Source organism: Brassica napus, chromosome A9 (assembly GCF_020379485.1).
Source record: "Brassica napus cultivar Da-Ae chromosome A9, Da-Ae, whole genome shotgun sequence".
Lineage (NCBI taxonomy): Eukaryota > Viridiplantae > Streptophyta > Magnoliopsida > Brassicales > Brassicaceae > Brassica > Brassica napus.
Genome location: NC_063442.1, coordinates 2,326,197 through 2,349,495, shown reverse-complemented (window position 1 = coordinate 2,349,495; position 23,299 = coordinate 2,326,197). Strand labels below are relative to the sequence as shown.

The 23,299-nt window shown below is 34.1% G+C and overlaps 2 protein-coding genes and 1 long non-coding RNA gene across 3 annotated transcripts; 2 read left to right on the top strand and 1 right to left on the bottom strand.

The window, feature by feature from the left end:
• The first annotated feature begins 2,088 nt into the window (after window positions 1–2,088).
• LOC106390122 (ABC transporter B family member 19-like) lies at window positions 2,089–9,364 on the top strand. The gene is made up of 9 exons (XM_013830516.3): window positions 2,089–2,622; window positions 2,722–2,776; window positions 3,692–3,867; window positions 3,998–4,198; window positions 4,677–4,936; window positions 5,011–5,327; window positions 5,409–6,452; window positions 6,526–6,767; window positions 8,008–9,364. The coding sequence occupies exons 1-9, from the start codon at window positions 2,368–2,370 to the stop codon at window positions 9,214–9,216; spliced, it is 3,759 nt and encodes a 1,252-aa protein (XP_013685970.2). The 5' UTR covers window positions 2,089–2,367; the 3' UTR covers window positions 9,217–9,364.
• Window positions 9,365–15,900: 6,536 nt separating this feature from the next.
• Window positions 15,901–16,973, top strand: LOC106394432 (transcription factor PRE5). Its single transcript, XM_013835003.3, has 2 exons — window positions 15,901–16,458; window positions 16,727–16,973. The coding sequence occupies exons 1-2, from the start codon at window positions 16,333–16,335 to the stop codon at window positions 16,877–16,879; spliced, it is 279 nt and encodes a 92-aa protein (XP_013690457.1). The 5' UTR covers window positions 15,901–16,332; the 3' UTR covers window positions 16,880–16,973.
• Window positions 16,974–17,835: 862 nt separating this feature from the next.
• LOC106394998 lies at window positions 17,836–20,084 on the bottom strand. Its single transcript, XR_007316096.1, has 7 exons — window positions 19,745–20,084; window positions 19,254–19,404; window positions 19,063–19,179; window positions 18,846–18,970; window positions 18,659–18,711; window positions 18,444–18,557; window positions 17,836–18,145 (listed from the first exon to the last, which is right to left on the bottom strand). It is a non-coding gene; the product is annotated as an uncharacterized LOC106394998 (long non-coding RNA).
• Window positions 20,085–23,299: the final 3,215 nt, after the last annotated feature.

Genomic DNA, 23,299 nt, shown 5'->3' with positions numbered 1-23,299 from the left:
GGAGTAATGATGATGAGGGCGTGAAGAGGAAAGCACAACCTCATTGTACCTCGTGCTTTTTGAACTGGTCGTCGGATCAAATGTGGAACCCCACTGACACTGGACGCCATCTCGGGAGCAGAGGTAAGGAAGAGGTGTTGCTGTGAATAGGAATGGGATTGTCGGAGCATTTCGTCAGGCTTGAGTCTGTTTACTGGTGCGGATGAGTAGAGGCTGCGACTGCTGAAGAGCAGAGTACAGGAGTGGAAAGAGATGGTATAGGACTGAGCCGCGGTGCTACTTGACCGAGCTTTCCGGGAGCCCCCGGAAAAAGGTACTGTTCCGGTTGGCTCGAGCCAAGGCCCTGAGACCACGAAGATCTGCACAGACGGTGGCGGCGCCAAACGATGAACAGAGGATACAAGAGTGGACATCATAACAGTAAGAAAGAAGAACTTGAAAGTGAAGCAGAGGGAGAGAGATGATGGACAGTCCCGACGCCGGCGAGAAAAGGCGTCACCGGCGCCGGAAGATACAGATCTGAGAATTGCCTCGATTTTAGTGCTTGGGAGCGTTCCTCGATTTTAGTGTTTGGGTTTGTTTTGCACTCAGGTTGTTTACTCTGTTTGAGTACTTGTTTTATGATTATTTTTTGTTACTAAAATGTTAAATTCACTTGTGTTATGATGTTTATTCATAACAAAGAAAAATCAGGAACAAAGTAAGAAACTGATGAAAAGAGGTACAATAAAACTTACACTCACAAAGTAATTATCAATGTTTAGGACTAAAATAACATTATGTATCTCAATCCATGGATAATGCTGTCGATAAAACTTACTGTTTTAAAAGAAGATAAAACTTATACTTAAGATTTTTATAACAATGAAAATGATATTTGAAAATATATAAACTATGCCAGTCCCATACAAGCAAGAAAGAAACTCATATATTTGAATCAGTATGTTTATGTCCTGTAACTGTTAAATGTTTAGATGACACATTGATTTTTAATAGTTGAAATTTATCTCCATCAACGGAGAATTTATTATCATTTAATTTTCTTTTTAATTGAAATGTTGGATTTATTAAGATTGCATTTGATCAAGATTGAAATCAAATAGAGCGTGATCATGTTTTTAGGCTATATACGACACCCATACATGTATAAGAACTAAAATGGAGCTCTTACTCGTAGCATCACAAAATTTGATCTCTCAGCAATACTAAGTTTGGTTTGGTTATGAATCATACTCATGGCATACTAAAAACAAATGAAATGATAAGTCCATGAAACATAATTTAATTTATGGATTACAAATTTCTGAATCGAATATAAATTATTAGTTTCGGAATTTTCTTCCAGTATGTTGGCTCATAAGATCCTTCTTGTTTTTGTTAAATTTACTAGGTAAAATAGCAATAGAGTGATATATATACATATATCAATTTTTTTTTTGCAATTTTGATTTAATTTTAAACTGCTGTTATTTTGAAGCAAAAAATAAATATATTTTGCAAAAAATAAATATATAGAGCCAAAATCTGATGAGAAAACACAGTCAGTGGCATTAAGAATAAACCAAATATCACCTCTCTAATCCGAGATTATTAACTCCGCGTGTGGTCACCGTCAATTACTATGGGCTAAAATTGGTGGCTTCTAGAATGCCTTCGACATTGTTGTTTTTAGGCGCTAGTCAGATTCCGTATGGTGTTTGGATATCCAGATCATAATATGTATATATATATATATATTTTTTTTTATTTATTTATTTATATATAATCTATATTTCGAAACCACTAATTGAATTACACCAAATATGTGGATTTGTTAAAAAAAAACAAATTTGGATTTGTTTACAAAACTATTAATTGAATACAACATTAATTTATCAAACAACAAATTATAGTACTCCCAAAATACATTAATTCATTAATTCTTAGTAATTAACATCAAATGGCCTTTTTTCAACTTGCAGTTTTTTTTCCTTAATCTCCACATTAATTACAGCGAAACTACAGTTCCCAGTCCACGAGCACATACGAATATCTCTCTATGTTTATTTCGTCTTTGACCACTGGTCTTCTTTAACACTTCGTCTCTCTCTCTCTCCTCTCTTCATTATATACACACATCACATCTTCTCCACACTCTCATTCTCTCTCCATTTCTTTCTTTTATTTCGTCACTCCCAAACAAAACACTCATAAAGAGTTCTCGAACTCACAAATCAATTGTCAGTTTTTTTTTAAATACAAAACGTTATTATTTCTTTTCTTTATCTCTCTGCTCTGGATCTCTCCTCCATTGCCAATGATCTCGTCCTCTCTCTGAGCCAACTCGTGTCTGACTCGCTTCTCCTTCCTTAATCTCACGCCGCAAAAATGTCAGAGACAACGGCAGATGCAAAGCCGGTTCCTCCGGCTGAAGCCGAGAAGAAGAAAGAACAGAGCTTACCCTTCTTCAAGCTCTTCTCATTCGCTGATAAATTCGATCATCTGTTAATGATCACTGGCTCAATAGGCGCCATTATTCACGGCTCGTCCATGCCTGTCTTCTTCTTGCTTTTCGGTGAAATGGTTAATGGATTCGGCAAGAACCAGATGGATTTACACCAGATGACACATGAAGTCTCCAGAGTAAAAATCAAATCCTCTCATTTCTCTCGTTTTATTTTATGTTTTATTAAAAATTATATTCAAGATCTGATCTGTTGTGTTCTGTCTTAAAATATGCAGTATGCTCTGTACTTTGTCTACTTGGGTCTGGTTGTCTGCGTCTCTTCATACGCAGGTTTGCCTCAAATTTAAAATCCATACTTTATAATCAGTACCTCTAATCCATCTTTTTTTACCAATACCTCTAATCCATTTCTATATTTGTAATTTTAAATAGAAATTTTGCTCTAATATATGTTTCTACAATAGAGCATAATTATTTTATGTGAAGGGAAAATATATAGTTAGGTTATAACATCTCTAATTGTTAGGTTTCTAAAACAAAAAATATTATAATTATTTATTTATGTTTTATTTTTATTTTAAATTAGTTAATTATCTATTTGAACGATAATGTGTTTTTTAGGGGAGAATTTATGAAATAACCAAAAAAATAAACAAAATAGATTTCTAGAGTGAGAATAGAGAGAGATAGGAAGAGAAAATACCATTTTGATTACTTATCTAATTTAGGCATTTTGTTTGGCTATAGGGTGCAATTTCTCTTTTTAGTATCCTAAAGTTTTAAAAAACTCATAACTAAAATTTTTTGTTCATTATCTCTCTTAATTTCATTTTTTTATAATAATGCTAAGAATTCTTCTTAATACTACTATTGGAAGTGTTTTTAGAAGAAATCCTAAACCGAAACAGAAATAATATAATAATATAAAATATCATTTTTTTAAATAAATACATTCATTGAATCAAAATACTTCTCTAAATTTTTTATAGTAAAATATATATTTAAATTGAGTTTAAAATGGTCTATGTAAACCCAGAAACAGAAATCATATGATAAGGTAAGAAAGAAATTCAATTTTTTTTTTTTGTAATTGTAAAAAGTGGAAGGTAAGCTGAGTCCACGTGACTACTTGAGTCATGGACTCATTCTTTGTCTATATCGATTATGCCGTCATCAAAATGGAATCTCTTTCACATTTATAACGCTTTGAAAAAACAATCTTTTTATTATTATTATGAAATACAGAGATTGCATGTTGGATGTACTCTGGAGAAAGACAAGTAGCTGCGTTAAGGAAGAAGTATCTTGAAGCTGTCTTGAAACAAGACGTTGGATTCTTCGACACCGATGCAAGAACTGGCGACATTGTCTTCAGTGTCTCCACCGATACTCTTCTCGTCCAAGACGCCATCAGCGAGAAGGTAAACAACAACAAAATCTTTGTCCCTTTTACGTTAGCAAACCGTCAGTTATCGTGCACCTCAGGTGGGTGCACGTTAGCAAGCATGAGTTAACGTGCGCTTGATACTATCACCCTGTGTTTTTTTACAGGTTGGGAACTTCATACATTACTTGTCAACGTTTTTGGCGGGGCTTGTGGTTGGGTTTGTGTCAGCATGGAGGTTAGCTTTGTTGAGTGTGGCGGTGATTCCCGGAATCGCATTCGCCGGCGGGTTATACGCTTACACTCTCACCGGCATCACTTCAAAGAGCCGTGAGTCTTACGCAAACGCCGGTGTTATAGCCGAGCAGGTGAAAAAAATATTTTCTTAATAATGCTTTACACTGTTCTTAGGCTTGCTCGTTGTACTTGATCCCTCTAATGATTATGTTTCTCTTCCTTCTCATTCAATCCAACAAGGACTTAAACAGTGGTTTCATGTAATAATTGACCTTTAACTTAAAAATTTTGGCAAATCTTTTAGACAAAATTTTTTTATAACAAAATAGCACATAAAGAGAAAAATCTCTAAAATAACACTATTTAAGAGATAAAATGACTAAATTACTTTAAACTCTAAACCTTAAACTCTTACACTAACCTCATTCTCTAAATATTAAAACCTAAACATTAATCGCTAAAATTAAACTTAAATAATTTTATTTTAAGCTTTTAATTAATCTATTTTGAAAGAAGAAAAGCTTGTGTGGTATAATTTGAACAAAAATGTATTTTAGTGCTATTATAGAGTACCTCTCTAATTTTTTTTTTGTTCTTGTGAATTTACAGGCAATTGCTCAGGTTCGAACTGTTTACTCTTATGTTGGAGAGAGCAAGGCTCTTAGCTCGTACTCAGAGGCGATTCAGTACACTCTTAAGCTTGGTTATAAAGCTGGGATGGCTAAAGGATTAGGTTTAGGATGCACTTATGGAATAGCTTGCATGTCATGGGCTCTAGTGTTCTGGTACGCTGGTGTTTTCATCAGGAGTGGAACAACAGATGGAGGAAAAGCATTCACTGCTATATTCTCAGCCATTGTTGGTGGAATGTAAGGAAACAGAACATCAAACTGATGTTTTTTTTTTGTTATAGACTTTTAACATGTGACTATGTTGTTTTTAGGAGCTTGGGACAATCTTTCTCAAATCTTGGAGCGTTTAGTAAAGGCAAAGCTGCTGGTTACAAGCTGATGGAGATAATCAACCAAAGACCAACGATAGTACAAGACCCCTTGGATGGGAAGTGCTTGGAGCAAGTTCATGGAAACATTGAGTTTAAAGATGTGACGTTTAGCTATCCTTCGCGTCCTGATGTTATCATTTTCAGAAACTTCTCTATTGTCTTCCCTTCTGGGAAGACCGTAGCTGTAGTTGGTGGTAGTGGCTCTGGGAAGAGTACTGTTGTTTCCCTTATCGAGAGATTCTACGACCCAAACAACGGTAACTTGAGTAACAAGCAACTCTTTTTATCTAGGTTTTTGGCTAGTGTATGGATCTTGATAACTTTTCTTTAATGAGCAGGGAAGATTCTGTTGGATGGTGTTGAGATAAAGACGCTTCAGTTAAAGTTCTTACGTGAACAGATCGGTCTTGTGAATCAAGAACCTGCTCTCTTCGCCACAACCATTCTTGAGAACATACTCTACGGGAAACCTAATGCAACACTAGATGAAGTTGAAGCTGCTGCGTCCGCTGCCAACGCGCATAGCTTCATCACGTTGCTTCCTAAAGGCTACGACACACAGGTTGGAGAGCGTGGCGTTCAACTCTCAGGTGGACAGAAGCAAAGAATCGCAATCGCTAGGGCGATGTTAAAAGACCCCAAGATTCTGTTACTAGACGAAGCCACGAGCGCTCTTGACGCTAGCTCCGAGAGCATAGTTCAAGAGGCTTTAGACAGAGTCATGGTCGGGAGAACCACAGTGGTCGTCGCTCATCGTCTATGCACCATACGTAACGTTGACTCCATCGCGGTGATACAGCAAGGACAAGTTGTTGAGACCGGAACACACGAAGAGCTCATAGCTAAGTCTGGTCCTTACGCATCGCTCATCAGGTTTCAAGAGATGGTTGGTACTCGTGACTTCTCTAACCCGTCAACACGTCGCACTCGTTCCACACGTTTGAGCCATTCCTTGTCGACCAAGTCACTGAGCTTAAGGTCAGGGAGTTTGAGGAATTTGAGTTACTCTTACAGCACTGGAGCTGATGGTCGGATAGAGATGATATCAAACGCAGAGAGTGATAGAAAGACTCGTCCCCCTCAAAACTACTTTTATAGGCTTCTCAAGCTTAATGCACCTGAATGGCCTTACTCAATCATGGGAGCTGTTGGCTCGGTTCTGTCTGGTTTTATCGGTCCAACCTTTGCTATTGTGATGAGTAATATGATTGAAGTGTTCTACTACACTGACTATGTTTCAATGGAGAGGAAGACAAAAGAGTATGTGTTCATCTACATTGGTGCTGGTATCTATGCTGTGATAGCTTACTTGATCCAGCATTACTTCTTTAGCATCATGGGAGAGAATCTCACAACAAGAGTAAGAAGAATGATGCTCTCAGGTATGTATTAAAATCTTGAAACAGTTTTTATTTTTGCATTTCTAATTTTTTTTATTTTTTATTTTTTTATTAGCAATCTTGAGGAATGAAGTTGGTTGGTTTGATGAGGATGAACACAACTCGAGTTTGGTTGCTGCAAGGTTAGCCACTGATGCAGCTGATGTTAAATCAGCAATAGCAGAGAGGATCTCAGTGATTCTGCAGAACATGACTTCACTTCTCACATCTTTCATAGTTGCTTTCATCATAGAGTGGAGAGTCTCACTTCTCATCTTATGCACATTCCCACTTCTAGTCCTTGCTAACTTTGCTCAGGTAACAAATTCTCAATTCTTTGTTTTGCAACTATATGCACATTAAAACAATCTTTAAGGGTTAAGGTCTTATTGAGTCTGCACATAAAACTTGATTAAGTAAAAGCCAATAAAAGAGTAACTAACTTTTATGTTTTCTAAACTATTGTTTATTTTATATGCAAAAGTTCAAAACTTTATAGAACATGTCAACACATTCACTGCCTTCTGCAGTTGCATTTCCTTTTCCGATAATAATAATCATAAAAGAGTATTCAGTCTTTTTTTTTCTCTTTTTTTTTTAGAATAGTGTGTGTGACTGACTGTGAGGGTCAAGATGATGGAGCCCTCACATCAATAAAGTAGACTTTTACATCTGTGAAGAGTACTTATTATATAGTTTCTATTGGTAGTACGGCACATAGATAACAGTGTTCATGAAAATAGCTAAGATTCATCTGTCTTCTTGCTTTACTTCTGCAAAATCTTTCCTGCTTTAAGCTTTCATAGTTACTTCTCTGAACTCTGATCCCACTCTCTTATTATTTAATTATTTTCCCTATAAACCCATTTCTCATATTCACATAAAATCCAAAAACCTTGCAACTTTTCTTTTCACACCAAGAACCAATTATTATTAGGCACTGTGAAAGAAGGGCAGTGATTTATTCAAAAACCACTGTTGTTTTCTTCATTCGTCAAACTGCTTGTCTCAGTTTTTATTTACTTATTCAAGTTGTGTGTGTGTCAGAATGTCAGTGTTAAACAATCAACCAATGGTCCATTTTTGCTTGTGTTTCTTTGCTTGGTACATTAGGTTGTGACAAGTTTTTGTTTTTACTAGCTGCAAGCTTCAGAACTTTGCTTAAGATATCACCAACATTTTTTCAAAATGTCAATAAGATTCTTCACCCGTGATCTAATGAAAATCTATCAGTATATTACACACACAAGGACCTAGAGATACAATGTACTTGCACAATAATTGATGGTGTTGACGTTTTGCATGTGTGATTAGCTGAATGGTTCTTCATCAGTGTTCTAAAAATCGGTTTAATAGGCGTCTACAATTCCGTCTAGACCGTAAATTGAGTTTAAACGAAACAATTTTCCTTGAATATTTTTAAAAAATATCAGTTTAGATACTAAAAATTGATATAGGTATCCGTCTAATCAATAATCCTCTATAAAACATGTAATCATTATCTATCGATTTCTTGAACATTGATTAACATCTTTAATTGTTCTGATCTATATTGCAGCAACTATCTCTGAAGGGTTTTGCTGGAGACACTGCCAAGGCTCATGCAAAGACATCAATGATTGCTGGTGAAGGAGTCAGCAACATTAGAACAGTAGCAGCCTTCAATGCACAAAGCAAGATCCTCTCCTTGTTCAGCCACGAGCTCCGTGTCCCACAGAAAAGAAGCTTCTACAGAAGTCAAACCTCAGGCTTCCTCTTTGGCCTCTCCCAGCTTGCTCTCTACGGTTCCGAAGCTCTAATCCTCTGGTACGGTGCCCACCTTGTGAGCCAAGGCAAGTCAACCTTCTCCAAAGTGATCAAAGTCTTTGTGGTTTTAGTCATTACAGCAAATTCTGTTGCTGAAACTGTAAGTCTTGCTCCTGAGATCATCCGGGGAGGTGAGGCCGTTGGTTCGGTTTTCTCGGTTTTGGATAGGCAGACAAGGATTGATCCTGACGATGCTGATGCTGATCCGGTCGAGACAATACGTGGAGACATTGAGTTTAGACATGTGGACTTCGCTTATCCTTCAAGACCGGATGTTATGGTGTTCACAGACTTCAACCTTAGGATACGAGCTGGACATAGTCAAGCTCTTGTCGGGGCAAGTGGCTCAGGGAAAAGCTCTGTGATAGCGATGATAGAGAGGTTCTACGACCCGCTTGCTGGTAAAGTTATGATTGATGGTAAAGACATACGCAGGCTAAACCTAAAGTCTCTGAGGCTGAAGATAGGTCTTGTTCAACAAGAACCAGCTCTCTTCGCAGCAACCATATTCGACAACATCGCATATGGTAAAGATGGTGCGACTGAGTCAGAGGTTATCGAGGCGGCTAGAGCTGCAAACGCTCATGGTTTCATCAGTGGTTTGCCTGAAGGATACAAGACTCCTGTTGGTGAGAGAGGAGTGCAGTTATCAGGTGGACAGAAACAGAGGATTGCTATAGCTAGAGCAGTGCTCAAGAACCCTAGTGTGTTGCTTCTTGACGAAGCAACAAGCGCTTTAGATGCTGAATCTGAATGTGTGCTTCAGGAAGCTTTAGAGAGGCTCATGAGAGGTAGGACTACGGTGGTGGTTGCTCACAGGTTGTCAACCATAAGAGGAGTTGATTGCATTGGTGTGATTCAAGATGGGAGGATTGTGGAGCAAGGCAGGCATTCTGAGCTTGTAAGCCGACCAGAGGGAGCTTATTCAAGGCTGTTACAGCTTCAAACTCATAGGATTTGAAGCTTGATGGATTAAGAACAAAAAGTGAAAATTTATGTAATTTATTTATCAGAACTTTAATTTGGGAAGATTATATGGACTATAATGATAATATGAACAGGTGTAGATAATGAAGCTTTTGATTGTTTATGAAGGTTCTTTAAGGTTCCTCTTTTATTTTATTTTATTTTATTTTTGGCAGAAGCTTTTTTTTTTTTTTGTCAACTGGCAGAAGCTTATATATATATATATATATGCTTATGTGCCCTTTATATATGCTTATGTGGCCCTTTATATATATATATGCTTATGTGCCCTCTCTGGGATTTTAGAATCAACTATATTTTCGTTTTGGTTTTGGTTTATCAATATTTGGCAAAAACGCTTAGTTCATAGTAGAATTGGTAGGACATTAGTGGTTTGAATTTGATCAGGCATAGTTTGATCCGGTCAAGTGGTCTTAGAGTGAGTCCACGATTAACATATCATATATGTACAAATATACGATTGCATTATTTTCTAAGCTTATCAATGTTTAATACTCAAACTGAAAGTGAACTAGAGGGCTCAAGAACACGCAAGCTTTGAAAAGGTTATTGTAGATTTATCTTCCAATAGTTGTGGTGATGAAAATGTTAGGATCTAATCACTCATTTCCTTTTTCATTATTCCTGTCTGGTGTGTGTGGATATTAAGCTCAAAATTATATGAAAATGAAACAAACCAAAGAAACCACTTTCTTATTGTAATTAAAATTTTTATCTCTTCAATATGATTAGTCTACATGTTGGATCTCTCTGCTTTTATTTGCTTTGCATGTGGTTTTTTAAAACCCTCTTTTAAGATAAAAACCACTTTCTTATTGAAATAGTATTTATTTCCTAATTATTTTGGCAGTAATATGTATGAATGTTCGAATTTGGATGATGACGCATGGATAACAATAACACAGACTATTTTATTGATTTATCATAGTCCAGATATTTGGATTTTCTAAGTTTATGTGTTGTTAATCTTTTTTTGTAACTTTATGTGTTGTTAATTGCAGTTAAAATTTTTTTTTATCAAATTTCAGCACAAATGTGAAATGATTAACTAGAAAATATACATATAGCTTTTACATATAGATCACATAAAACTAAAAGCATCTCATGCGAAAGTAATGAACACCTCATGAAAAGCTGAATCGAGTTATGAATTTTATGGAAAGTGTTACTGTGTTAGTGTTATCATTACAACCTCAAAATAATTTCGAATAGTATACCACTTTGTTTTTTTTATCAACTAATAGTATACCACTTTTAAATAAAGAAAAATATTGAATATGAAGCAGCATTGGAACGCGTAGAATGTCCCCACTTTACTGACTGAGACACCTCAGGTGTCCCGTACCAGTAGGGTGTTCACTTTACAGTAGTATGTGCGTATTTTCAGTTTGTAAATGTCGTATATACAAAAGCATATTCTTAAAGACAGCTATAACGAAATGTGAGATATAACGAAATGTGAAGTGTTATGCTCCCAAATTGAAAGTTTAATTTAGCCAATACTAATGTATAAAAGGTTTGAACTAATCCCTTTATTGTTAACTGATTTTAAAATTTTTTTAATCAGAATATCGTTTGTTGATTCGAATAGAATGGTTCAAAAATGGTTGATTATTGGTTGTGAATGGGCATATTAAGATCTTACATTAGAGTTTAAAGAAATTAATACCAATATATGAAAAAAATGAGTTAATCCACTTATTACTTATTGTCAATCAATTTTATATTTGAAAGTTCATAAAACTTTTACGTGAAAAAATTAAATATCAATTCAGACTTAATTTGGATCTTGTTAAACTATCAAACAACTAACCAATAAAAATCTATTTTAACAAGAAGAAAAAGAAGCGACATGTTTTTTTTTTTATAACCGTGACATGTCTACATCCAAAGACAAATCACTATAAAATCCGCATGATCCGTGTTTTTTTACCGTTTAAAACGTTTTGAGTGATCAAAGAGAATTGAACCCATGGCGGTACTCATAGCTGTGAGTTCTTTACCACTAAGCATATACGAGTTACATATACCATATAATATCAAATATATAACCGAAATTTTAAACTTTATGCTTATAATCTCTTTTGATAATTGATTTTTTTTTGGAACGCTATTTTGATAAGATTAGTTTCCGATTATACCTCCTAAAACGTAAATTTTCTATTTTCAGCATAATTTCGAATCAAACTAATATAACGCCATGAATACAAGATTTTTAGAATTTTAGTTCGGTGTATTGAACGTACTGCATTTTCTTTACCAAACTTAATTCATTTTACATAATTCGACAATTATCTCAAGTCATCAACCCCGTGCCACTACGCATGCGACCAAATCCACTTAACAAAAAGAACAAGAGGAAACATTTGATGTGATATATCAACACATTTCTTCTATAGTTTTCGCTTCGATTAAAATGGATCCTCTCCTCTTGGGGTAGAAAAATAGAAAAGTTGAGCGTATTTAATGATTTTCCTTGCATAAAAAGACAATGCCACAAGATTATAAATCTCATAAAACAATTATATGCATTTATCTTATAATTAGTAGTATAATATAAAATAGAGTAATAGATCTAAATGTACATCATGTAGGGAAACCTAAACCGATATAGGTCTTACTAGTGGGCCTTATATGGGCTTTTACTTTCTGGGAAAGCTAAGATATGCTGGAGCACAAATGAAACAGATATCCATAACAAAAAATATTACACCAAACCGAGGAACCGAGGTTTAGGAATTTTGGTTCTGCTTCTGTCGGATAGGCGGGATTGATAAATGAAATGGACTTGGTTCTCAGTTAACAGGTAACTAAACCCTTAATATAAATTCGCCATTTCTTCTTTCAACGATGTCATCGTCATCGAGATGCTGTCGTTTTCACCGTCGAACCTTCTCAACCGAACTTCTCCTTCTGATTTTCTTTGTCGCCATGTCAAGTCATTGTCGTTTCCCTTGTCATAAGAGCATCTCCAATCATAAGTTCAAAAGTTCTCTTTGTTTATTGATTTAGTTATTTAGGAAAAGTCGAATTGTTATTGCATAATTAAAATATTAATTTTTCATTTTTTTAAGAAACTCTTAACGAGGTTCAGTCGATAATTTTACTCTGATACTCTAAGAATAACAGTCTTCATCGACGAGAAAATTCCCAAAACAACTAGAACCATAATAAGTTTTTAATCCCCTATGCGTTTCTCCTATGCGTGACAATATTTGCAACGCTTTGTCCATCTTTTCCTTGTATCTACAACGTTTTTTCTTTAGGCCGTATGGGTCTTCCATGACCGGAACATTAATATTTCAAATACTCCGAATATATTTGTTTACTAACCACATGATCACTACATAATTATTCTCTATGCATTGGCTTCATTCACATAATATCATTGTAAATTATTTTTCTATAGCTCATCTATCTTTTCCAATATTCCACCTTAAACATAGTTAAAAAAAAAGTTCTCTCTGTATAATAATCGAAAAGTAAGTACGTTTTTGTGATATAAATACTTTTTAGACCTTTTAACATTCACCACCGTATAGTATAAGTTAGTTACTGTCTTACAATGTTATGGTAATTTATGGATTCAACGTTCATATTGCTATCGTGATACTTCACCGCCTACTTGCAATAGTATCGGTAATATTAATAAAACTCGGTTACGTGATATCATAAAGTTGTTAGTACAATTCAACGTTGGTAAAAAGAAGTTGGTGTAAGGAGTTAAAGCAATTATATATTGGTAAATTGACCTATCGGTTTGTGAGTAAAGCTATAGGTAGGTGAGTGTGCTTAAACATCATTAAGTATTCTGTCGGCCTATAATATCATTTCTTATACAGTATTCTTCTATTTAAAACTTATAAGAAAGTCAAGACGTATTGATGACTCGTCTAAATCACTATTATAGCATGCTGTTTATTATAATTACGAATTTTAGCAAAATCGTAAGCTTAAACTACGACGTTGATTCCGCAGCGTAAACCTAACTATACCAGAAATTTCAACTATTTAAATGAGAATACTGTATATAGCTGCATACGAAAATTCAATTATTGCATATGGCTGCCTTTTCTCATCATTTCTTCATTAACTTATATTTTGAAAATTCTTATTTTGTTACATTATGTTTGAATGGACCAAAGTTGATAGGAAAAATCTAAGGAGATCGTTGGACATAAAAACACTGTGGAGCCTAAGCGGCCTAACATTTAGTACGCGAAACCCACATGGACTAACATGTTACATCTCCCTGCAACTAATTATATATGTATATTACATATATATACAATTATACACGCACAATGTCTACATTTATCTGCATTATTTTACAAAAGAATGGAGTGAGTTTTACAAAATATTTATTAGGAAGAAGAGGTGGAATATTCAACACATATTTGCCTGCCTCAACCAAATCCAAAGCTATAGAAATAATTGCGAAATACTATTTTAAGAAACAAATTCAAGTTTGAAGGAAAAGAGCCAAATCAGTCTTAACATAATTTCTATGTAGTTAAAGGTTATAATCGCAATATATACCATCTGAAAATCATTTACCCTGCTCAAAAATAAGTAGAATATAGTTATATTGCTTATCTTTAATCAATTAAAATGTGTTTGATAAGTTCATTAAAATAGAGAATGAAACAACCATACTAGTCTAATTAACCATTGTGATGTGAAACTTAGCCAAGCAATGCTTTAACAATATCATACTTTGGTGTCCCCATGAAGGACCATAAATAAATAAATAATTAGTATGAAAATGTTGCTTGACATGTTTCTCTCATCAAGCCATGTCATAATCTATTTGAAATGTGAAAAAATAGGAAATTTAGAAATTAAAAAGATGGCTTAAGATGTTCATTATCCCTTCTATTATTTCAAATAAGTAAATTTTATTTATTTGTTTTCTTTTTAGCTTATGTAGCATAAGTTCTAAAATGTCCATTTATAAATTTTAAACTAGAAGGTAAACTATAATCTATTAATAAGTCCGAACTTCTCCCTAACTTAAACTTTGTAACAGTAATTTTGGAAGGTATGTTGCGTTGGGAATGTGAATCACAACACCATTGATTTTGGAGAAGAAAACATGGTTAAGTTGACTAAAATTTATAATCAATGGGAATTAATTAGTCATTTTCCCTAATTTGTTGATACTTTTGTATGTTATGTAAATAATGCACACACAAAGGACGTAATTAAGTACATTTTGTCCCCGTGGTAATCATGATTAAGAATCTAATTAAGGAGGCATAATCCGAGATCTTAAGCAACCACATGGGACATGCATGCCGTTTAGCATCAAGTGTACAAAATCTCAAGTTTCCGAAACAGAGGAGTTAAATTAGGAAGAAGACGAACTTATCATGACTACTTTTTTTTGAGTAATCAGTTTCAAGGTCGAAGGAAGTCCACGCTTGATCCTTTTTCGATGTAATGCTTCAGTAATTAGATTCAGCGAACATACACAAATGATCTACATTATCATCACTGGTAATGATCCTGTTCTGCTGCAACAGACCTTGACTCTCCTTGCTACTCGTTTCTCAGTCAAGGACCCTGAAGACTTAAATTACTTCCTTGTCATAGAAGCTCATCGCACCAATGCAGGCATGCACTTAACTCAGCGAAGGTACATTCTGGATCTTCTCCAACGCTGTAATATGACAGACGCCAAGCCTGTCTCCTCAAAAGACCAGCTTGCTGATGCCTTGACTAAGCCACTGTCCAGATCACCTTTCAGGACGCTTTCAGACAAGATTGGTGTTGCTAAAGCACCTCCATCTTGAGGGGGAATATTAAGGAAAGAAGATCAATCACCTTACTTGCGTATCACGCTTTCTCTATTACTCTGTAAATGCTTGATATATTCTTTCCCTTTATGATGTATGTAATCTGTATAAATATATATGTACTCTTATACATCAATAGAAATCATCCTTCATATCTTATATATTCTTCTTCTTTTTTTTTTAAGATGATCAGCTATGAACTCTTTAGATTATTCACTAGCTCTAGTTCTTAATACTAACACAATGTGAAAATTTAGTAAATAGTAATGGAAATGAATATAGAAAGTCAATGTCATCACATGGTATTGCCTTTTAGCGACATGCACATAAAGGGCCACATTGTTAGCTCAACATGGAACACTTCTCTTAAATCCCACTTCAACTTCAATAGCAGCTTTGGGAACACACAGCTTTTTCATATCTTTCTCTATTTAAAATCAAAACTCTCCTCCGTTATTCAACATATATATGTATATATATAATAACCTCAATTATTAATATTTTTACTAGTTTTTTTGTTTTCAAACAAATGATATTTAAAATTGACAGTGATCTCTTCATAAAATTTACTGTAACTTAGCTATGGCTTTCTGTTAGAGATAACTAAACATGTTGCAATCTGGATAATACAAGTAATTAGTGATATTTTCATAGATAAATGTCTATCAGAAAAACACTCATATATTTTGTAAGAGATAAATATGTCACTATTATACCACTATAAGCATAAACTATTGCATGGTACAAGTTAGCAAGAAAAAATGATTACTGATCTTAATATTACATATCCATTTCACATCTACCCTCTAGGTATATATACACGAGATAAAAGTTTTCTATAAATTATTTCAAACGATTTCGGTTAGAGGTTATCAAATCTATTTCTCTCATATTACATCATTGTCTACGCTTATTTCTCTCTTCTCTCTCAATCCCTCTCCTGTGGTCCTCGACCTATTTAAGTCCCTCTTATCACTTTCTCAGTTTCTTTATATCTCTAAGTGTCTTTACACAATACTTCCTTACATTTCAGTTTTCTTCTCTTTCTGCTTCCACACCTTCAACAAAATATAAAACTCGTGGAAAAAACATAAACCCTCTATATCTACTGGCTATATAGACTCTTATTTTTCTTCATAAACTTAACTCCCTTATTAAGTATTATAACCTTTTTATCTCTTGCTACTCCTCCCCATCTCTTCTCTATTGTCCAATCCGGAGAAAGAGATAAAGTACGCAGCTTAAGTTTCACTTTCTTGCGACATAGTAGTGTTACAACTAAGCAACAAAGAATGTCTAACAGAAGATCAAGACAATCTTCAAGTGCTCTGAGGATCTCCGATGACCAGATGATCGACCTCGTAAGTAAGCTCCGTGTTCTTTTGCCTGAGATTCGTGAACGACGCCGTTCTGACAAGGTAAAATACATAACATCAATTTCGTCCGACCTCTTTATATATATAGTTCAGTTTTTTCCCCTTTTAAAAAGGAAGAAAAATAACTTTTTCGTGAAAAAGAAGATAGAACACAAATTTATCAAACTAAACGTCGAAACTTTTGACTCCTGACTGACAGCGTATTTGTTTTCTATTTTGACCAAATGGAAACGTCTAAAAACTCATGTTTGCGTGATGTCCGTACATGTATGTGGTCTTGATTATGTTTGCAAATAATATTAAATATTAGGTGTCAGCATCGAAGGTACTACAAGAGACATGCAACTACATAAGAAAGCTGCATAGAGAAGTTGACAATCTCAGTGACCGTTTGTCGCAGCTCCTCGACTCAGTTGATGAAGATAGCCAAGAAGCTGCCGTCATTAGAAGCTTACTTATGTAACCTTCCAATATAGTGATTTATTATAATAGAAAATATTAATTTATATGTAATATGTTGATCGTCCTTAATATACTATCAAGCGACGTGTTCTTAATGAGCTTCCGAATTTCGGTCCAGCAGTTACATTTGATTATAGTCTGATTATGTTCTGTGCTTACAAAATATCGATCATTGTGGTGTCTGAACTCGATTGTGTCAGTCAAAAGATAGAAGAAAATGCAGAATGAATAAATAATGAATAATCCATTGTACTATTTTTATTCCTAATGGATAAATTGATCTCTTATCAAAATACTTGAAAGTTTTAAAATTCATTTCTAACAAATACTCCATCTGTTCTTAAAACATCCATATTCTACATTTTTCACACATTTTAATAAAACACACTAAATTTGTATATATTTTTTTGTGTTTATCTTCTTCTCCACAGTTTTAAGCCAATAAAAGATTAATTAGTGCCATTAAAATTTTTGAAGTTTGCAATTAGTTAATAAAACATGCATTAAAAATGTAAAAAATAAATTTTTTAGAAATAAAATTTTTCTTTAGAATATTTATCTTTTAAGGAATGGATGAAGTATTTATACCTTATCCCTTTAATATAAAATATAAAATATTTATTATTTATTGGGTATGCACCGGCTCATAATTTATTGCATTCTATAAATGCACATGACGTTGACGAAGTAATGAGGGGTATCTACATTTAACGTCCGACAAATCTATTTGGAAAAACTTTGGTTTTGTGGGTATGAGAAATGTCCCATGACGAAATATCAGTTTGCCGAGAGTAATATTACTTTGGATTTTTTACAAAAAAAAAAAAAAAAATATTACTTTGGTTTCAAAAAAAAATTAACAATCAAGTAAGTTTCATCCCTGCACTTTTCACACAATAATATTACTTTCGACAAATAACTGTTAACGATAAGAAATGCGTCTTCGCAATCAATAGGAGCTAACATGGAAAGAAAAAAATATGATATAATGCTGTTAAAATAAAGTTTGTGATCACAATAACGTCGACAAGCTCTAAGCTTAAGGAATATTCTTTTGAGTTAATATTGCTATTAACATTTGTAAACCTTATCTTAATAACATTGTCATCGTTAAACTTTGGTTACTTTATTTTAATCCATCTTCATCGTCATGTCTCTTTGTTGTCACCGGTAGGTTGTTCTGTTAATGTATGAGGCTCAACTAGTCTATAAAGCTTTGCCTTTAGATTGATTGTCATAGCAATACTTCACATTGTGCAGTTTGTAGCTTTTCAGAGACAATAGAAGAATAAAAATCGATTAAAAGTGAAAAGGGATAAGAATAGAGGCTGCGATGGACTATATATGAATCTATGATACTACATTAATTCAAAGATTTGATGAGAAAGGGGTGGAGGAAAAACCTTTAAAAGAAGAAAAACAAATATACTTGTTTAAGCGATTTCCAGATAAGGTTTACAATATCAAAATGTAAACTGACCTATATTTCATAAAAATAATATATTTTCCTATAAAATGTAAAGATCAATGCTATAAATATACACAAAATTACTACTGAGTATTACCGATTGGGAATGAGATTGTTTGGAGGGCCTATAAGACTTGAAGGTTCTGAAGTCACCGCCATAATTTGATCCAAATTATAATAACCATCATTTTGGTTGCTTGTCATATGTTCTCTGTTTAACATAGAAAACAGAGGTAATCTAAACCATTCATATGAAAACCATTAGTAATTAAATATATATATGTTAAATTAACATGGAATTAGATTGCATACCTTGTTGAGAGGGTATGAGCATGAAAACACTGTTGTTGATGCTGCAGATAAACCTATAAATTTGTTTATTATAATATAAATTTAAACATACGTATTGGTTGTTAGTTAAAAAAAACATTGGTCATGGTTAAAGAAAATAAAATAATTGTTCTTAATATATATCTTAAAAAAAACTGATGTGGCATACCAAGTTTTGAGAAGTTGTTGTTATATTTTGTAACGATTATAAACGGAAAGTTATTATCGCTAGAGAAACGGTGTAATTGCTGAGGAAAAGGTGCACCAAATGGAGCGGCATTTTCTTGTTGTATCCTGCACCAGTCAATAATATATTATGAGTTTACATAATCAACTATGAGATTTCTATTATTATAAAAATTGTAACTAATAAATTAACTTCATACATAAAAGGTATTGGAATAACTTGCTCTTGATGATAGTTTGGAAACTCAGGAGAATATAGTTGGATGTGCAAATCCGTTGTTTGCTTGCTCGAGGTTTTGACCAACCACTCTTTGGTTCTGAAAATTATTAGACAAAAGACTTAATATATTATAGTTATGAAATTGAAATCATCCCAAAGATTGTTATATACCATTGTGAAAACACTTGATTCCTGAATTCAACATGGATTGACTGAAGGAACGTTGTTGTTCACTTGAATGTCCGTTAAAAAGAGTTTCTCGTAAGAAAGACTCATGTGAATCGACTTGTTCTTCATGATAATTATGGGCTTCGTGTTGGTCCTAACATGACCAAACAGTTGGGTTATAAGCACACTATCACCATCAATAGCGCTATTAGCTTAGATTATGGTCCATGTCAAAGTGTAGTAATAACTGGATTTAATGCTAGTTAATTAGATTTGTGATTAGATTTAACTGTTGAAAACATACTAAGGAGATCATTTTCATTCATCATATACACATGGATCAATCCAATAAACTATTCATGCGTCTTTCCCTGCATTCAATAAATTTGGAAATTATTCTGCATTTCATTTATATCCAACGATTTTATCCTTGATAAATTAGTACACAATATTATTTAAAAATTCAATTGTGGAAGAGAAAGGGAAGAATATACCATTAATGGAAGATATTGGTTGGGTGAATCGGAGAAATTTATAAGATTCAACATTGGCGATTCATCATCAGGCGTAATGTCATCAGAAAATATGTTTACTGTACATCTTGATTAGAATACGATGTCCTTATATATCAAAATGAGTGGTTGAAAAACGTAATCCAAAAAGCTGATGTGGCAAAGTTAAAAAAAATATTTATTTTTACTATAAAATATAAAATAGAAAATAACTAATATATTACAATTATACCATTAAAGTAATAAATTATATATTTCTAAATAATAATAAAAATTAAATAGACCAAAAAATAATTTGAAATTATTGTTCACTGTCCTAAAATATTGACAAAAAATTATAAATTATTATTTGTAACATAATAATACATATTTTAATATTTTTTTTTTTTTTTTTTTGACAGCAAGAACATTTACAGACTCATATAGACTCCGTAAACCATAGTGGCAACTCTGCATCCATGTGTATGACGAACGACGGTTGTATCCGAGCACTGCGTGCCAAACGATCCGCCATTTTATTGTCCGTCCTCGAAACATGAACAATTTCTGAGTTGATGAAGCTTCTTCTCAAAAGCTTGATATCCTCCAGGTAACTTCCAAATGCTGGCCATTCCTCTGGTTCTGAAACCATCTTCACCAGTTGAGAACAATCCGTTGCAAATGTGACCTGATATTGTCTTAAGTTTTTCATACATTCCATTGCCCAAGTCAATGCCTCTATCTCCGCATGAAGAGGTGATAAACTTGCCCTTACATTCCTTGCCCCTAACAAACCCTCAAACCCTGGAAGGGTACTGAGCCAACCTTGTCCTGAAAAAACATCTTTATCTTTCCAAGACCCATCCGTGAAACACCATCTTCCTGTGGTCACTAAGGGCAATCTAAGCTGTACTTCAGGTACGACCCTTGGATTATTGATATTTTGTGCCTCAGCCCAAAGTCTTGACTCCAATTCTGCTAAGTTTAGCGTCTCTCTCGGTTCAATATCAATATTACTGAAAACTTTATTATTCCGGCCCTTCCAAATATACCATAGTATCCATGCAAACTGATGATCCTCCATTTTTGGGTTAACTCTCCAAAATAAATGATCCATATTAGTAAAAAGAGAACCAGTTGGAAAAAAATTTGGATTTGATGGAATCTTAGATAGTGCCCACACTTGCCGTGCCGGAGGACACTCAAAGAAGACATGATTTATTGATTCCTCTGCGTCTCCACACCGTGCACAAACTGTATCTCCTTGTATTCCTCTAGATTTTAGATTCTTTGTCACTGCTATACAACCTGTCACCAACTGCCATAGAAAATGCCGTAGTTTTGGAGGACACTTCACTTTCCAACAAAATGCCTTGAGTATATCCACATTGGGACCATAACAATCTGGTGGTTTTTCCTTGTCAGGATAGATCCTTTCTACTTGATACCCTGATTGTACCGAATATTTCCCATTATTAGTGAAATGCCAACCATTCCTATCTTCCATCTGATTTCTACTCAGAGGAATACTTTCAATCAACTTTGCATCGTTAGGCTCCACCAAAGTCCTAAGTGCCTGTAAATTCCAAGTGCGGGAATCCTGATGAATAAGGGAATCCACTGTAAGGTCCGAATAACTGTGATGAGAATTTTTGTTAGCTGGTCTCGGGCGAGTGGATGGGATCCAAGGATCATTCCATACTGAGATAGATGATCCTGTACCCACCCTTTTAATTAGTCCTTTACAAACCAGAGATCTAGCAGAGGTGATACTCCTCCAGCCATACGACGGGGAATATGAGCGAATCGGATCCAGGGGTGAAGCATTCCTGTAATACCGTCCTTTGAAAACTCGAGAGAAAATAGAATTTGGCTTCTCGATCAGCCTCCACAATTGCTTTCCAAGCATTGCCGTATTAAAATCATTCAGATCCTTGAACCCTAACCCACCATTATCCTTATGTTCACACAATTTATCCCATGATTTCCAATGCATACCTCGTGTGCTTCCTCCTGGACTCCACCAAAACTGGGCTACCGCACTCGTTAGTTTCTTCACTGTAGCTTTCGGTAACCGATACACGGACATCACATGGTTTGGTAGCGCAGTTATCACAGACTTAATAATCACCTCTTTTCCCCCTTTAGTGAAAAATCTAAAGGTCCAACCATTCACCCTATTATTCAGACGATCTTGTACAAAACCAAACACTTGAACCTTGGATCCTCCTAAACTTTCCGGCAGACCTAAATAAGAACCCATTCCTCCTAAATTCTGAATTCCCAATATATCTCGCAATTCCTGACGGCTTGATTCCTCAATCTTATGTCCAAATTGAATTGAGGATTTTTGAAAATTAATTTGTTGTCCTGATACAGCCTCATAATCCTTTAGTATCCTAAGAATAGTGTGGCACTCTTCTTTGTTTGCCTTGCAAAAGAACAAACTATCATCTGCAAATAGCAAGTGAGAGATAGCTGGACACGCTCTGGCTACCTTCATACCGGTCAATTGTTTCATCCGCTCTGCTTTTTTTATATTCATAATTAGAGCCTCTGTACACATAATAAATAAATAAGGAGATAATGGATCCCCCTGCCGTAGTCCCCGCTGAGGTATAATGAGACCTCGTGGCTGCCCATTGAGTAAAACTCTATATTGAACTGAAGATATACACTCTCGCATTAATTTAACCCAATGCGGATCAAATCCCATTTTATTATTTTAATATAAAATTATAGTTTGCAAACAAAAGCAACTTAAATAATTGCTGCAAGCCTAAGAAATGCTCATAATATTTTTTTAATGGAAAATAGCTATTTACAATATATAGTTAAAGTTTGCTGAAAAACAGTTCAGTAAAGGCAGATGATATATATATATATATATATATATTAAACACCACAATGGACATGGTTTAAAGGCAGATGATTAAGGAAGCAATATACAGATTTAAGAGACGATGGAAGATTACCTATTACCTATGTAACCAAATTGTTTATGACAGTAATTTTTAAAACTGCTGTTATCAGTTTTTTTAGGTATGGACATGCACAACGATTAGTCTTTTTTTTTTCGTTTTTCATAATAAAATATTCAACAAAAATAAAAATATGAAAAATTAAAAAAGAAAAATAAGTGGACTGTATTTTCTCTGAGACTAGATAAGAGATTAGAGTCTCTTTATAAGAAACTCTGGATACAACTGTCATTTTTAAAATTGTTGTTATCAGTTTTTTTAGGTATGTATATGCATAACAGTTAGTTTTTTCTTCTGTTTTTTATAATAAAATATTAAACGAAAATAAAACATGAAAAATTAGAAAAGATAAGTAAGAGGACTGTATTTTTTTAAGAGAGTTTTTTTTTAAAAGCTGATTTATTATGATATTATAATTATAAGAAAAATTGAAAATAAGAGAGTTATGAGATTTTATGAACCGATGATGATACACCCATGGTCCTAAAAATTTGTCTAGTTAATTCATAACGGGCTAAGTTGTAGACGGTCTGGGCCGAGTAGAAAAGCTAATTAATTAACAATCCAATTAAAGTAC

Excerpts from the sequence above, each read along its gene's own strand:
- LOC106394432 (XM_013835003.3), top strand. The coding sequence starts at position 16,333 with ATGTCTAACAGAAGATCAAGACAATCTTCAAGTGCTCTGAGGATCTCC. Across the intron at positions 16,459-16,726 it reads AACGACGCCGTTCTGACAAG|GTGTCAGCATCGAAGGTACT; the intron begins GTAAAATACATA and ends ATTAAATATTAG.
- LOC106390122 (XM_013830516.3), top strand. The coding sequence starts at position 2,368 with ATGTCAGAGACAACGGCAGATGCAAAGCCGGTTCCTCCGGCTGAAGCC. Across the intron at positions 4,199-4,676 it reads CCGGTGTTATAGCCGAGCAG|GCAATTGCTCAGGTTCGAAC; the intron begins GTGAAAAAAATA and ends GTGAATTTACAG. Across the intron at positions 4,937-5,010 it reads TCAGCCATTGTTGGTGGAAT|GAGCTTGGGACAATCTTTCT; the intron begins GTAAGGAAACAG and ends TGTTGTTTTTAG.